The following is a 16,869-nucleotide window of genomic DNA, read 5'->3' as shown; positions in this document are numbered from 1 at the left end:
TGATATTCATCTACTACGGCAGGCTTTTATGCTATGATATTACTTTAGCCACATGACCCTCCACAGTTAATAAATCCTGTTCTGTAATGTGCAAGAGACCGTCTGCAGAGAACAGGGACAAAGACCGGATATGCAGTCGCCATCAATCACAAAGGACACTAGCCTATTTGGGATCAGCCCGACTACTGCAAATGGACTGGGTTAAGCTAAAAATAGAAAATGATGCTTTAAAAAGGGTATCTTGCCTATATGGAGTTAATAATCTTTCTTGTTATGTCAGTTTTTGGCTCCATTTCTTGAAGGTTCACGAGTAGTTTAATTATAAATATCCTCTTTAAAGTTTCACCACGGGCTTATTTTCGTCACCTAACAAACCCCTGAAATACACTCTCCGTTTTCATACATAAACAAGGAGCTTAAAGATAGCCTTTTTCCTGCTACAGAGGTGATGAACAGCCAAGTAGCTGTGCAAGAGCCAAGAGCTGGTTCAGCCAGGTTAATTTAGTTTGTTCTTGTTCTGGTCATGCTGCATGTAGGCTGACTTCACACCTCCCCAGTGCTCCCCGTAACAGGAAGGAGGCACAGGGAGATGCAAGCCAGTTATACACAGGCTCAGACTTGATCCTGTCCTAGCAGGGGTATAACCACGTTCTTAGAGCATGGAGCCTGAGCAAACAGTCCTGGCTGACTCCGCACAGAGATCAGCTCAAACGTCTGTATGTTCATGGTATACTTAATCCCTAAGGACACTTGAGAGCTGACCACGCATAAGAATGTGTAAAAACAACAGCATCAACAACAAAGCTCACAATTTTCTGGTACTGGCAGTTCAAAACAGATCGTTAATGATACCTGAACATACTGTTCTGTGCCAATGACTCTCTGCCTCGCTATTTCACTTAAAGAAAGTCACAATTGAACTTACAATACATTTTACGTGATATCCCAGCTATAAGAACACGACCATTGCGGAACACAACTTCAGATCATTTGACAACAGAAACGTCTACGCATCTCTCTAGGCAGACATATGGGAAAGACTTCCTAGAAAGAAGTCTGTCAATCTAGGTGTGCTTCTGATTCTTAAAAATAGTTCAGCTTACCTCCTGGATGTGTTGCTCCAAATGACTGATCAATTTGTTCTATGGTTGGAGCAATTGCCTGAGAGTTAAAATGGACACCACTGAAAAAGAAAACAAAATGAATCTGCCTTAAGAATATTGAACAGATGCTACAAATGGTTAGTAATGGCGATATCACATTTAAATTAGAATAAGTCTCCAAGACTGAAGGCAAGAGTAAACTGGTAATTTAACCAAGTACTATGTTCAAGAAAGGATAGTTATCTACATTCTTTTTTGACAGTTATTTTGGGTTTTTAACAAGAATGACTGGAAAAATGAATTCAGGATTAAAAAAAAAAGGAGAGAAACCAGTCACTGTAATCAAAAGAAATCATGGGAGGTCTTAAATCACTTACCAATATTTTAACTTCACCTTAGTCAAGTCATAAACTTCAATCACCTGAAACACAGGAAACAGAAACATTACCATACTTCACACATTTGCGAATCATTACAGAGGCAAATTCTCATCAAAAGGCAAGACTAGCTAGTGCTGCTCATTCCCTTCCTTAACAGAACTCTGCTAGGATAAATCACACTTGGAGTTTCATCTCTGTCAAAACTGACTCAGCAACTGCGCATCTGAAACAAGTACTGAAGAACAACTATGGGTTCAGTACGGTACCTCCAGATCCCGCCTAAATCAGGACTGACCTGCAGAAAGTAATCTTTTCACTAATACTTCGGCATCATGATTTCTGATCTCTTAAGCAAGTTCAAAGGAAAGTAACAGCAAAGGTTAGCTAATTAGGGAATCCTTTAATGAATGTCAAACAGTGGACCATTCCTTGGGTTGCTCTTGTTACCACCCTGCACAGGCATTCCTCAGGGTAAGTCCTAGCACTGACTGCACTGTTCTAACTTTCCAACTCCTTCTAAAGTAAAAGATAAACACAGCAAGACTAAGTAGTAGTACTCCATTTCAATACTACATAAAAAGACATCTAGCAATCTCTCCAAACATTACAGAAGATAATTAGGTATGGATCCTTTGTTCTGAATACATTACTGCAAATGTGCATCTAAGACTGATTTCCTATGGGTTTTATGTGACTCTTACTGGACCTTGAGGCTAGACTGGGCTTTAAGCAGATAATTTTTGGTGAGTAACCATAGTCAAACACAAGCTTCTTCCACCCTACATATGTGTTCCTGCGTTAGCAGGAAAAGGAAAATACGTAGAGCACATCATAACTGCTGTAAAGAAAAGATAAAGCACTTTTTATTGCTTTGTATAATCCTCCAACAAATCACCAGCAGATTTAGAAAGGACTCACTCTTCAGCTCAAAATAAAGCAGAATTCCCCAGGGAGCTTGCTACCAAATGTGGCTTTAAAGCCTAAAAATATCCCCAGCTAAGAAGGAAGTCTTGGTTTTGGGAGATGCCTGGCAAATAACCATAAATAAAACAACTTGCAATGCTTAAACCACTATATTTAAAAAAAAAAAAAAAAAAAATCAACATTTAATGGTATGGTATTGACTCAAAAAAAAGTTGGAAGAGTTCTCTGAAGCACTTTGTTTGCTCAGGAAGCCCACGCATTTCAGGATATAAGCAACAAGTACAGCACAAATCAAGTAACAAATGAACATTCTGGCAGAACCAACAAAGAAGAGCAAACAAATTTTTCTTCTTAATAAATATACTTTGAATTATGCTTCTTGGAAAAACCTGGTTATCCAGTATTTTAATTCAAATGCAGTTTGACATGTCCAGGTTTCCTTTACTGCACAGATTGTTAAAAACAAAGGCTACTTTTATGAAAAGCTAGGACTGATTTTACATTTTTTTTTAGTGACCTTTCACATCTTCTTTTCCCCCCAGAAAATGTTTCTGAAAATAGAGAAAACCACCACCACCCCCAGATCTAGTTTTGCAGCAACTACCGTAGAGCATCGGGCATTCTCCTGAAGCTCTGCTGAAACACGCTGCGGTGGTGGAAGATAAAAGCACAAGTCAAACAACAAGAAGGAGCAATGCATGAGGAATAGCACATTGCACAAACGAGGTCCCCCGTGACAGAAACACCCTGACAGCAGCCAACAGGCACCAATTTACCATCAGCCCTCTTGCCACGATGCAGACAGATCTATTCATGTCGACATTTCCTTTTACTAACAGCAGAGGAAGAAACAAGCGCAACTTCGCAAAATTTAAAGGTAGTCAAAAGATCTCAACAAAGTCATGAAAGACATATATTGAAAAACCACTGCAACAGGCCGTAGCACTAGAAAAGGAGTTATTTTTTAACCTACAGAAGCTACACTGACAAAAGGATTAACGTGATTCTTTCTATGCGCAGAGGAACAAAATCTGAGAAGACCAATGACTATGCAGTGATGGGTTTACTACACTGCCAGAAGGCGGTTGGTTTAAATGAGTAAAACCTGATGTTTTGTCACACTCAGTTTTGGTAATTACTGCTGAGCAAGACCCATAAAAATGTTTAGGTATCTACTAACCAGCAATAACAGACCAACGCTGTGAAATCTAACTCTTTACCCACGTCAGAGGGAACGTGTGCAAGAGACCTTGTTGCAAAAATTCATAGCAATGTTTTCAGAACCTGGTCCTGGATCTACTCTTTCACATTAGCTCACGTTAGTAACATCTCCTGCAGTGCTTTGGCTACTGAAGGTGAGTAGAGAGACTATGCACAAGCCTTCCTCCCCTCCCTGAAAAAAGGGAGGAAACTTTTTAGGAATATTGCTATGGCTTTATTCCTGCACCAGATTCTTTGGGTCTGTCAAGACTTTCCATTTTAGTAGCCTGTATTTCAATCTCTTTCACAACCAAACCTAATAGCAAGTGTGCATTAAAAAAAAGCAACACGCAAAGCAAAGAAAAAAGGCATCCTGATTTTTCCAGTTTTGCTGCTGCTGAGCAACACTGAAAACACAGAGTCATACCATCTACACCTACACTATTCTTTAACAAGTCCTGTTGCTCACTTCTGAACTAGTCCCATAGAATTTATTCTATAAAGCTTTCTGAACATTTTTACAAGTACATGTTTTCATAGCATTGTATGCATTTACACAGCTTTACTCTTCATAGTTAAAACAAACAAACAAAAGGTATCACTAGACCACAGAACCAGGACATACCAGAAGAATTGTTTTTTCTATTTTTTTTTTTTTTAAACAAACCTAAAGCCACATAGCAGAAGAGTTTGTTGTTTCTATTTTTTCTTTAAAACAAATCGTGGAGAAAGGTTAGAAGAAAAGCTCTTGCATAGTTCTTAGAACACTGGGTGCTGAAATGACAAAGTCAGACCCTCAAAAACTGGAGATGAAGAGAGATGGCATACACTAATTACAGCACTTCAAAAACACCACAAGATCATAACATTTCAAAAAACGTCAGTAAGCAAGCCATGCACTTTAAGTGATTATGTCAGTTCCGAGTTCAGTCTCCTTAAGAATTAAATATATTTTGGAAAGATTTCATACAGCAGGCGTAGCTTACACTGACAAAGATCCATCTGACAAAGAGAATTTTCAAGATATTCTCTTAAAAATCGTGAATTCACATACGCAACCTGAATAATTAAGTTCTAAATCTTGACAAAAATAAAAATCCCATTATTACAGAATGACTTCATGAAGAGAAACTACCATAAGGCAATTACAAACTGAAATCTGGCAAAAAAGTGCTCAGTTGTCCCCCATCTGAGCTCAATTTGAACTGAAAATTGTTCTTCAAAAATGTGTATTTTTATAGTTAATATAAAAGAGATTTTGAAGAAGAAAAATACAAATGTACCATGGTGCTACAGGTTACTACTAGAGAAATAAGTACTTCAACAACTACTAATTTGGGTTGCTATTCAACTATTTTATATATACATTTGAAGTACATGAAGAGCTCAAGTTTCAGCTGATAGCACACTGCTACACTCTTACAATCATTTTTGGGATAAAGCACTAGGCTGACGTTTTGGAGAATGACGTTTTGCTGCTGGTTTTATTAGAGACATGAAGGGAAACAAGGCTCCTCCTACCACTGTTCCAAAGCTTGGAAATATGGATGTCAGCACCATATTCCAGACTTGCCTAAAGGGTAAGCATTCCATTTTTTAACATCACATTTAACCCCACGCTTCTGCTTTCAAATGTTAAGTAGCACAGCAGTTACAGCAGTAGACTGTCACTCAATTTGCTAAATCAACACCTGGGCACTTCAGTCAGAGAAATTTACGCACGCCAGGTGAGAACCATACTGACAATTGTTCAGCACAGCTAGTCCTGCCAGAAGGATCACCATGAATAAATAAGAAGTTACATATAGATGTTTTAAATGTTTCAGTTAAGAAAGCTTTTCAAAATTTTGTACTAATCTAGTCATATCTCTACAGTCCCACAGTTGCCCATTTTGTATGGATGAAACACACCACTTTCATGACAGATTTTTTGCGAACATAAATGCCATGGGAGGTCCAGCCTGCCCTTTATTTTGCATCTTAACCACACAAAGCATCCTAGAGAGAGGCAGATCAACACTTGATCACCTAAAAGCACAGAAGCAGAATTGCTGGGCTGAGGACTTTGATCACAAGAACAAAAGCTCATCCAGAACAAACTCAAGTCAGTGCAGGAGGCAGCTGCTCACAATAGGCCTGAATGTGGCTTTCAGGGAGAAATCATGCACTCAACGCCACATGAGTACCCTGTGAACCTAACTCAACTGAAAACTAAGAATAGGAGGAAGTAAGTTTACTTTCAAAAATAAAATGGCACCACAGATAAAGGAACAACCTGGGCAGAAAACAACACTGTCTGGTTTGCATTAACCGATGATCTGATTTCAAATCCTAGGCTTAGCTTTAGTAACAGCCTTTCGCAGCTTCTGCTGCAACTTGAGACAAGATGGGCAAGTGCGACCACACTGGACCATTACACTCCAATGGCACTCTTACAGTCTCCAGTACAACGTTAAAGTGCCTTAATCCTATAAACAAAGATTTAATCCCCACACTGAAGAAAGGCAGTTCATAATCACAAGAGATCACTGTATGTGGCAAATTAAATGTCTAGAAGAACCACATACTTATGCTCTGTTAAGTGTCAATATATCCTAGGACTTTGGTTTGCATTGTTTTGCTCGCAGGAAGGGTGTTTTATTACCTTAAGTCTCTGATTGAAAGCATCAAACAGCAGTTTGATTCCATCCTGAGTCAGGTTAAGGATGAGGTCATGGCTAAGAGGTGACTGTAAAACAAACAAAAAAAAAAAGCTGTTAGGCTTTTAATTTCAAGGCTTCCTTGTGAAGACATATATCATTGTATAAATATTAATCGGTTACTTTGGAAAAACAAAACTGCCTCAGAAAACAACCACTTGTTCAACGAATGAGCACAATGAAAATACATTTGACCAAACCTCTCAACCCCTTCAGTTTCCTTACGAAAAGAAATAGAAGTGCCTGTGTAAGATCTGCAACCTGCAAGAACTCCCAGAAGGGCAGCTGTCCATTACTTTAAGTGAGGGGAAAAAAACCCACCACCTTGAAAATTAACATTCCAAGTTTAGCTTCAGAGACATCATGCAGGGACAGTCCGTTGCATTCCTGGCGCACAAAAATAATAGCCCATCTCACCAAGTCTCGCATCAGAACCAAGCATACACTTGACAAAAAGATGGTGAGAGGGCTTTCCACTTCAAAAAAAAGAAAAAAAATCGGAGAGTGTCACAGTCTTTTTCAGGCCTCAAAAGGAAGGCTTCAGATTTATGTTGTGAATTTAGGTTTCCTTAGTTACTATGAATCATAACAACTAAAGGCTTAATTTGCAGTCTACTGGAGTCAATAGGAGACATTCCACTGGCTTCACTGGTGTCTGTATAGGCTCTAAGCCATCTCAGTCTGCTGCAACACTGTGGAAGCCGCTCACTCCTGTACCGGTACAATCCATGCATACACAGTCAGTTGGCTCTACTTCAGCTATTTGATCATATATCATCTAAAGCACATTTGCTTCAAAAAGCTCTACCCTCCACAACCGTCTCCTCAGAGGAGGAAAAAGGCTGAACAACAGACAGGCAGCAATATTCATGTCCTAGAATTGCACCAAGCAGTTATCTAGCAAAAGACAGAATGGGGATGGGACATCTGGGGCATACACAGGCTTCTAAAGCAGGCAGCCACACCATACAGCCCTTTCTACGAATTAAGCATAAGCTATCTTAAAAACTGTTACTCTCCCCTTTGCTCTGCTGGGAGAAGGTCTATGTTTTGACTGTCAGAAGTCTAAATCATCCTAAATTTTCTCACCTCTTTATTCTCACATCAGCACTGTCTTCTAGCCTGGATACTTTTTGTGCATTCTCACATGCATCCGCCACCCCTTCCCAAACCATGTATTTAAGTAATCAGATCCTAGACTTCACATCACTAGGTCAAAACAAGCCACAGGGCTTTCAATCCCCTGTGATGCAGATTTCCCATTCCCCTTGATCACTCCAGTAACTTTTCCTGAAGCAGGTTCAGTTTGAGCTCATCCTTCTTGAACACCGGTGATCTGACATGTAAGCTGTCTTCTAAATGAAATCTTCACAGCGCCTTGCACGATGGCATCAATATTTCACTATGGCTGGCAAACTTTTATGACGCCGTGTAGAATTCAAGCAGCACTGCAATACAGACATGAGTCTGAGAGAAAAAGGTCCAGTGTTGATCCTGACGGTCTTTTTTTAAATCCCTTATAAATCTAATTTAGAAAGGCTACAGACAGAGCAAAAAAACATGTGTCATGGTACATTTAAATATACCAAGAGAGTTCTGATATGGGATATGCTCTGCATTTCATTGGTTTCTAAGCAGAATTTTCATAAGGGTATTCCAAAATTAATGAGAGCATTACAAGTACTTTCGAGTGGGTGGAAAAAAAACCCCAAACATCTGAGGAAAAGCTTGATAATTAGAACAGCAAATAGCTTCTGTTCTATGCTGGCATATTTTCTAATAGAAGAAAAGTTTCAAGGGCACAAATTTAGTTCATGTGACTTAATACACAAAATAGAACCTCAAGAATGAAAGATGATGCCAGGAAGCAACAGGAGAGTCCTTCCTGAAGGAAGCAACTCAGATGTGCAGTTACACTGCTAATCTACATAAAGCTGCAGGAAAAACTGTTATCACTGAACAATCCCATCGACACAAATCCAGAGGAAGAGGCTTAGGAAAACATACAAAGTCAATTAAGTACCCCACTTAAACTGACCAAAAAGGAGTTAAAATTCTTTAGTCACAGAAAAGGGTTCATCAAGCTTTTTTGGCACAGTTTGGGCATCCCATTTATGTCAAGTAAAAGAGAGAGCTGCAGGCAGATCTAATTGCATTGAATTGTCATATAAATTTTTGAAAGGAAATACTCGCTGCTGGAGTTCCAGGATCAGAAATTCAGCGCTTGAGATGCAACGCCTTTAAATAACATTTGATCACTATGCTCAAAGGCATTCTTTTAGAAAGCAAAGAGGAAAGACATGAAGGCTGTTCAGGTATAGTTTAGCTAGATAGAAGTTGTGCATGGCAAAATTTATTTAAAGCTTTCAATCTTCTAAGAACTGCAGCAGCAGCAGCTCTTTGTGCTCAGCTGCTAATGAAGTGCATGATGCTCTGCACGAGGGTGAGGATAGAGCCAGACAGTCAACTGCAGGCCCTGAGTGGCATGTGAAAAAAAAAACTGCATCGATATCAGGTACTGAATTGGAATAATATAGAGAAAAAAAATATCATCAGCACAGCTATTCCATGAAGTTGAGAACTACTATTTTGTTGGACTGTGCAGATGTTAAAAATATCTTTACATTTATTACAGCCTGGGGAGAAAAGCCCTAACCCCACCCCTCGCAGATCGAATAAAAATTCGGTATACGTGGTCACCCACAATATAGCTTTCCAAGAGGCGTAAAAAGCCAAGCAGCAGTATACCTTGCCTTCTAGCACTGGACCACTTAATCCTTCTGTGATTCTACAAACCTGAGAGGAATGGGAATCTCATCATTTATCTAAACAAACCTAGAAATAATTCTGGAGTGCGCTGTGGCAAGTAAAAAAACCTCCAAAGTATACAAAAACCAAGGAATACATTCACTGCTGACAGATGCTCCCATGCATTAAGTACAAGGAGCTAGATTTTCAGTTTACAATTCAGTCATCAAACCCATAAATCTACATAATGTGAAACAAAAAAGGATAACTCATTTACTTATATGAAATACGTATCCAGCAGTAAACGCCAGAGTCGAGTTTGTTCCTTAGCCTTTCAGTATTCACTGCGAATGCATGAGGCCTCAATCAGTATTTTGATACAAACTGACATTCTAGCAGACTTTGCCTTTTTCCTGATGCAAAGATCTGTAACCTACAACATATGAATATCACCTTCTGATTAACGTGCATTTCACATAATACGCATTTGGAGAGTCACAATCCTCTGTTGTCCTGTCTCCTCTTCCCTTCCACTTCCTTGAAAGTAAAGGTGGGTATATAACACATTTTATTTGATCTAGCAGAAAGGTTTCACTTCTAGTCCCCTTTTTGATGGGAGTCAAACATATTAGGAACTTAATGCTTAGTTATGAAGAATGATTGAAACAACTACAGCTGGTTCAAATTATTGCATCCACTTTCTGCAGACAAAATTGCAGATCCAGAGAGAAAGCACTGAAGCCTTTTCAGGGGGTTCATCGCCACTGAACCACACACGAAAGCAGGAAGTAATGAACGATTCAGTACTTCAAAAATACTGCAACGCTTGACAATGATAATGTAAGAAGACTAGAATTAAATTATCCAGCTAATTACAGAACATTTCCCTTCTTAAAGGAAAAACAATATTACCCCACCACTGCATATACAAAACCGATACCTGTTAAATCACTGCACTGTGCTGAGGACTATTACACTTGACGTGAAACTGTTATAAAAGCTAAACCTCTGATGTGGTGGCAATAATTTGGTGTAATTCAATTTCAAGTAGCTCCACAACTCACACAATACGTATGTTAGCATGACACAGCATCAGTATACCTCCTAACGCCTTAATTCTGGGACACAATACAGCGAACGACCCAGCCAGACTGTGCACTACTCACCTGCTCACTGTAGAGAACCTGGACGTTTTTGATAATGCGACAGTGTTTCTGAAGAATTGCTACAGCCTGAGCCAACGGCATTCCTGTAAATAGAAACAGTTGTATTTCTTCAGTTCGAGACCAGCTAACTGTTTTTTTAACAGAAAGGTTACAGATGAGGTAACAGAGCCGTCATCAGCAAACAGTACATTACAACAGAAAGGTGTGCAATCAACAAATAAGCCTACTTGACTCATGGTATCAGCACAGACCTGTTTTTCTGAAACAGAAAAGTCACTGTTTATCTACCAGTTTGTTAGGCATATATGAAAGAGAAGTATCTCTAGCAATTAAACAGCAAAGTTCAGGCAGAAAAAGCACAGGTCTTTTTACAATCCATGCACAAAATTTTCCGCTTTTTGGGGCAAACAACCCGATAACTGATAAAATAGCCTACACCAAACTCCACTAGAGCTGGCTAGAGCACTCCTGTACACGTTCAATAGGCTCCTGGACCACAGTTTATGGCGTACCCTTTATCATGCTTGATAAAGTACTGAGTAGTTGTACAAGACAGATACAAATAATAAAATGGAGCAATGATTCTCCTTAGACCTAACAGGCCACATTAGCCGCTGATACAGCTGCATTTGTGTCAAGGAAGGAACCTTATCTTCTCAGTTTACAGACAAGATAAACATACTAAACAATTTGGTTCAATTGAAGTAATACACTTAATAGTCATTCACCCTCTAACACAACTTCAAGGGGTTTTTTGTTGTTGGTGGTTTTTTTTTTCCCTCTTCAGTGTACATCTTATCTTCACAGCTATAAATTTTTGAAGTGGAATGAAGCAGCTGATTCTGCAGAAAGAATAGCACCACACCATCTCATCCTTTATCACACTTAAAACCTTTGTTACCTTTCCAAACGAAATGTGATCACGTTCCTGGATTCAAACCAGACATTTATAAAGACAGGTTATGAGCTCATAATTGTGAGGTTTTATTTCCCTACTAATTGCTGCACATCAATTTAGATTAGTTATCTGACATTTTATTTACATTCCTTGCCCCATTCTTCTCTATTTCTAGTTTTTAAACATTAAGAAAGTTGCCTTGATTAAGGAAAATTTACCACAGGACCTACACTTTTATTTAGGTAACAGTTCAGGCATTCAGATTTTTAGTTACTAGCTACACCTCTCAAATTCAGACCGTACATCATGTTCCAAAGCACCTTTTAGACATTATCTATAGTACCAAAGTGAGAAAACTCCCTCTTTCTCCATATATACACATATATATACATGTTACATTTCTCCATATATACATATATCACACACCTAGATCACCATAGGTACTGCTTTAATGTAATACTAGCATAACACTAAAAAAAAATTCTTTTCACTGTCGCACTAAGCTATGTGCCTTTTGCACCCATACATTGCAGTTTTTCTGCAATTACGAAACCAAGTTTTGCCAAAACAGGCTTATAGATTAGAACTACAGTGACTCAATTTGTAAATACAATATACAACTGTTTCTGTGAAATTGTTTTTCACATTAGCCCGTAATCCTGGAAACAATTTTTTTTGCAGCTAGAAATTATACACCCGAAGATGATATAAAATAAAAAAGAATACTTATTATTTTAATAATGGTAATAAAATTAAAATGCACAGAGCCACACAATAAAACAGCACTGTTTCTTATCATCTAGGAAATAACAATTGTCTTGTAGTCTAAGCAGCTGAGTTTTAAAAAGACAGTTACTATGTGTTAAATATTTTCAAAATGGAACAGAAACATAAATAACAGCAAGAAGCTAAGATCAAAGATGCTGCTGTAAAAGTTTCACCTTTCTTAACCTAGTAAAAACTATGATTCCAAAAAAAGTAAAGACAATTTAAGAGTATAAAACTCATCTTCAAAGTCAGTATTTCTAGGAGATTTGCAGAGGTAAAACCATGACCTCTTCTCAAAAAAGAAGTGGCAAAGGCTCAAAACCAGCGAACAAGCTGACAGGATCTATACACCGATGGCAAGCGCCAGAAGTAGGTAAGGTTTCAGTAAAAAAGTATGCAGTTAAAAAAAAAGTGCACACAAACACAAAGTTCAGTTTGTAGTCCGATGTAAACTGATGCAATCTTGGGTTGGTAAGTGTGCAAACAGATGGCTCATGTGACCCTCTTACTCAGAGCTTTCTCAAGCTGCAAGCAAATGGACATGGACTGATTTTGTTCAGTTTTCAGCAACTAAAAATCAAGCGGATTTTGCCACGCAGCTGCTTAGCAAAGCTACACTGAGCAACTTAGAGTTCTCCGAGAATAGTTCGCGAGAACAGTTCGAATGTTTCTCCTAAAACATGCGTGGAGGAGCCAGTATCCTCCCTTTGCCTCCATTAGCAGAGGGCCAAAGGAGGAGTAAAGAAACTGGGTTATTTTTCTCCACCCTTCTCACGCGCACACACATACAACACCCCCTTTTCCTCAACATTCGTCAGCCTTGCAGTCAAAGAGGAAAACAAAGAATTCTTTCTCCCCTGCTCACCAGTCAGGGGGAACAGGGAGGCAAACATGGTTTCCAGCACATCAGACCATCAGCCAAACCGAGCCATGGCAAATAACACCCACAAAAATCAGTGCTAGGACTCTCCTGTCACAGACTTTTCCCTTTTCTAAATGCTGGAGTGATACAAGCAACACAAGACACTCCTCTCACATACACCGGCTGTGAACAACATGGCTTGAAGCGTTAGTCTATGCTAATACTGTGTGTCTTGGAGGGGAGGGAGATAGAGGAGCGAATAAAGATTAAAAGAGAAAAATACAAGGAAATCCAAGAGAAGATCAATCGTAACACATTAAATAAAGAGAAGTGAAACTTAGTAGGAAAAGAAAGTATAAAAAGCAAGAGAAATTCAAGTATGCCTTAGAAATTATACATCTTAAACGCTAATAATACAGCTATAGGCACTACAGAATAGGTATTTAATTGTCCTCCTTTAAAACAGCAGGAACGTAGCCCGAGAGGTGCAGTGACACAGGTACCTATCTAATTGAACACAAAACGCAGCCTTGGTTGAATTTTTTATGCTCTGGTCACACAGTGAGTCAACACTGGAGCCAGAAACCGAATCCAAAAACTCATGTAAAAAATTTTCCTGGCATTTCCCCTCAGTCATCTCCATTGTGGGCACAATACTGGAAGCCAGAGTCAGCAGCAGTTCAGGAATACTGCCATTAGTTCTGCTAAGAGCAGATCTAAACAAACGACGAGTAGAATACCGCTGGCAGCGAGAATCCCATTTACACTGGCGCTTCCAACCTCTCTACCACGAACACAGCTGAACCAGCTTTATCAGCAGGGACAACTTTCATACAGTACCACTAGCGCAGGACAAAGTTAAGTATCTTAATACCTAGTCAGCCTCCTGCTCTATACCAGCAGGTCATGCTAATTATATATTAGACGCATCACGTGGTGGCTATGTTTACTCCAAGAATTACAGCTGAGTTTCCTTCCTCTCACATCTATGCATCTGTGTGTGTGTACACATAGACAGAGACACAGTATATAATTTTAACCATGAGATTGCATTAATGCGCTTCTTCAGGGGTTCTTGGGAAAATGAAAATCATCTTCTCTCTCCCCGTTTTTTGTTTTTATAAGGAGAACGAGGGGGAAGCCAGTACTACATATGTATGAAGATTGTCAGGGTATATAATTTGAAATTGCATTTCCTTCCAGGTAATACAGGCACTAAAGGATCACGGAAGGTCACGCAGAACTGAGAGCGCACAGTAACACGTTAGCGGTGTAAGATCACGGAGATTTCAAAGGGTGGGACCTGAGGTACTATAATTAGCCGCCAAAAGCCATTCTAACGCTCCCGGTAACCATCAAGTTGTACTTGACTCTGAAGTCACAGCAGCATAAACAGCCCTTTGTGTTTGAGGGGTTTCATATAAACAACCCCATGTCACAGCACCCTCTTTTGGTGCAAACCAAGTTCACGGAAGCTGTGTAACAGTGTTTTTAAGGAACAGTCTGTCCCCCTGCCGTCACAGGTGACAACAGCAGCAGCCGCAGAAGTAGAAGTGTAACTCAAGTTCTGGCAGATACAGTCAGCTGCCATGAAGAGCCCTGTTTACACTAGCCTAACTACTACTACCATTAACTGTGCTTTAGACAGAGCAACAGCAAAAATGGAAAACTGAGAGAAAGCATCCAGTGCTGGTACCTCAAACAATCACTTGGAAAATGTGAGAGCTACAGTATTTTCTGAGAGTTTTAAGGACTACCAGTATCTGCTTGAAAACACAGGTCGTCTAAACAATCCATACAATCTAAGTTTCAACAGTACATTTAAGTGCCTTAGGCTGAGCACCAGCCAAATTTCCATCAGCTGGGGGAAAGTTCTTTCTCATGGCAGTAAATAGAGCAATGGCTGGTAAGGAAGGACCTCTCAGAGAGATGAAAAAATAAGAATCATTGCGGGGACAAATACTCGTTATCTAACCCTGAGAAACCCCCTCAAAAGTTTACTTTCTCCACTACAATGTCGCAACCCAGCAACGACACAAAGAAACTGTGAAACTCAACTCGTATTTATGAAAGGTTTGTACAGAAAAGCACAGCATTTATGCTAAGTATTAGCGCACAGTTGAAGATGCTGATACACGTCAGGTGATATTCAGGTGACAGTCAGCACATCCACGCCCCCTCTTTTAGGAGTTATTTAAAAAGATTACCAGTCTAAGATGGCAAGGCAAGACAAATCAAGGTAAATGAGTAGAAGAGCGCACACAAGCTGATGAACAAAGCACAACTCGGCGTGCAAAAGCTAAAGATGAGACTATACGCTACAAGGGAATCCTTAAAGCTTGTACATTAGCATTTTAGCGACAGAAAAAGGTGCGCTTTGACTCTCTCTCCCTTTCACTCTTGCAACTCCCTGAAAGCGCTGGGAGAAGCCTCCCGAGAGCCGGATCACCAGCGGACCCGAATCCCCCCGCTCACGCAGACGGGGCCCCGGGGCGAGCTCCGGGGAGACGCAGGCAGACACTTACCCAAGGTGAACTCCCATTGCTCGTTCCCCAGAGACCGCTCGGGCACCACCTCCAGATCTAGCATTGGCTCAGGTAGCTGGAGGCCGCGGGCTGGCACGGCAGGTCACCCGGTCGCTGCGCCGGACCTCTGAGGGAAGCAGGAGGGAAGCTGGCAGCCTGCGCCCCGGCCCCCGCGCCGGGCAGCCGCCCCCCGAGGGGACCCGCCACCCCAGCCCCCCGGGGGACAGCGCTGAGTCACAGCGGAGCCCCCGCGCCGGGCTGAGGGGGGAGCCCGGGCACCGCCGCCACGGCAACCGGATCCCCCCTCACCGCCCCGCTCTCCGCGCCTCCCCCCGCCCCCCCCGCCCCGGGCCGGCCACCGAGCGCGGGCAGCCGCTGCCCCGCCCGCCCCCCTGGGGGACGGGGAGCCGCCGCCGCCTCGCCGCTGGGCCCGGAGGTACCGACGGCGGCCCCGGCCCGCCGGGGAGGGGAGCGGGGGGGGGCCAGAGCCCACTCCCCCCCCGCGCTGCGGGCCGCCACTCACCTCACTTGCGGCTGCTGAAAAAGTGCTTTGCAGCTGTCGTCAGGCGAGCCCGCGCGTGGGGCGGGGCGGAGGGCGGGGAGGGGGCGGGGCGCGCCAACCCTGGCCCCGCCCCCAGAGCGTGGGGGAGAGGGGAAGGTGGCGGCCTGGCGAGGGGGAGTCCGCGGGTTCGAGTCCCGCCGCGGAGCCTCAGGGCTGGCCTCGGGGTGGTGGGTCCAGCCCCACTGCCACCCCCTGCCCTTGTCTCCAGACGAGTGTCAGACCTACAACACAAGCCCTAATTACACCGTGTCACAGCCTGCACAGTAAGCTCAGGTTTTAAAAAAAAAAAAAAAAAGGCAAACCCAAACCAACCCAGTCGCATCCAGTTTTTCCGGTTGAAAGGCCAGGGTGGAGGCCAAAGGCGTGAAGGAAGGAGGCAAGGAGAAATTAGTCAGTGGCATGAGCAAAGTTACTGGAACAAGCTCAGGAATGACTCAGTGAGGAAGAAAGTCATAACGAGGTCATTGGCTTTGCAATATTATTTGAGAAAAGAGGTGGATCACCACCTAAGGGGCTGTGGTAGCCAAATCCTGAGCTTTTTTCCCTAAAGAAGTCCAACCTTTCCCCTGGGGTGGTGGTCACCATGCATGAACCTGCTTTGCTCAGGCCCAGAAGACCCCAGGTGCAAGCAGTTGGCATCCATGCAATGAACGAGGATAACGGAGCTCTCCCAAGATGCTGAGAGGCTGCTGCCCTCCCAAGGCTGCCACCACCTTCAACACCCCACATCACACCCGTTTTTACAGCAGAAATTTGATCCAAGATGAATAGCACCAGGTCAAGCATTGCCCAACATAAGCAGGGAATTAAAGAGAAACATGACAAAACCCAAGGGTACGGACTCGTGCCAGACTCATGTGAAGCGACGCGCCCGCTGGAGTAGGGCTGCACAAGTGATGGAAAAGTCAAGAGGGTCCAGAGGGTTTGGAAGCAGCTGTAATTCCTTCTGCTGGCAGGTCGAGGCTCCAGGAGGGGCAGGGAGTGGAGGGAGATGCATTTTTTCCATGTTTATTGTAGGATGGTAGCAGAAAAAG

General features: G+C 41.9%; 1 protein-coding gene across 6 annotated transcripts in view; it reads right to left on the bottom strand.

Annotated features, from left to right (window-relative positions):
* The window catches only part of PHAF1 (phagophore assembly factor 1), a 35,331-nt gene extending 19,489 nt beyond the window's left edge, over positions 1-15,842 (bottom strand). For 2 of the 6 annotated variants that reach the window (XR_015700536.1, XM_087739842.1), the window contains exons 1-5: positions 15,274-15,750; positions 10,221-10,303; positions 6,252-6,335; positions 1,481-1,524; positions 1,104-1,183 (exon numbers count right to left, since the gene is read on the bottom strand). Coding sequence is in view for 4 of the 6 variants with exons in the window: in XM_087739842.1 (XP_087595968.1) it covers positions 1,104-1,183; positions 1,481-1,524; positions 6,252-6,335; positions 10,221-10,303; positions 15,274-15,337 (355 nt within the window). In the remaining 2 variants the exon portion in view is untranslated. Of the gene's footprint in view, positions 1-1,103; positions 1,184-1,480; positions 1,525-6,251; positions 6,336-10,220; positions 10,304-15,273; positions 15,751-15,796 lie in introns of those variants that run through there. The other 4 variants (XR_015700535.1, XM_009469238.2, XM_087739840.1 and 1 more) reach the window with 3 other exon arrangements.
* Positions 15,843-16,869: the final 1,027 nt, after the last annotated feature.

Source organism: Nipponia nippon, unplaced genomic scaffold (genome assembly GCF_047370975.1).
Source record: "Nipponia nippon isolate SJK-2023a ecotype South Korea unplaced genomic scaffold, ASM4737097v1 scaffold_7, whole genome shotgun sequence".
In the NCBI taxonomy this organism is placed as follows: Eukaryota; Metazoa; Chordata; class Aves; order Pelecaniformes; family Threskiornithidae; genus Nipponia; species Nipponia nippon.
The sequence above is the reverse complement of the archived record's forward strand: the minus strand, read 5'-3'. Positions and strand labels throughout refer to the sequence as shown.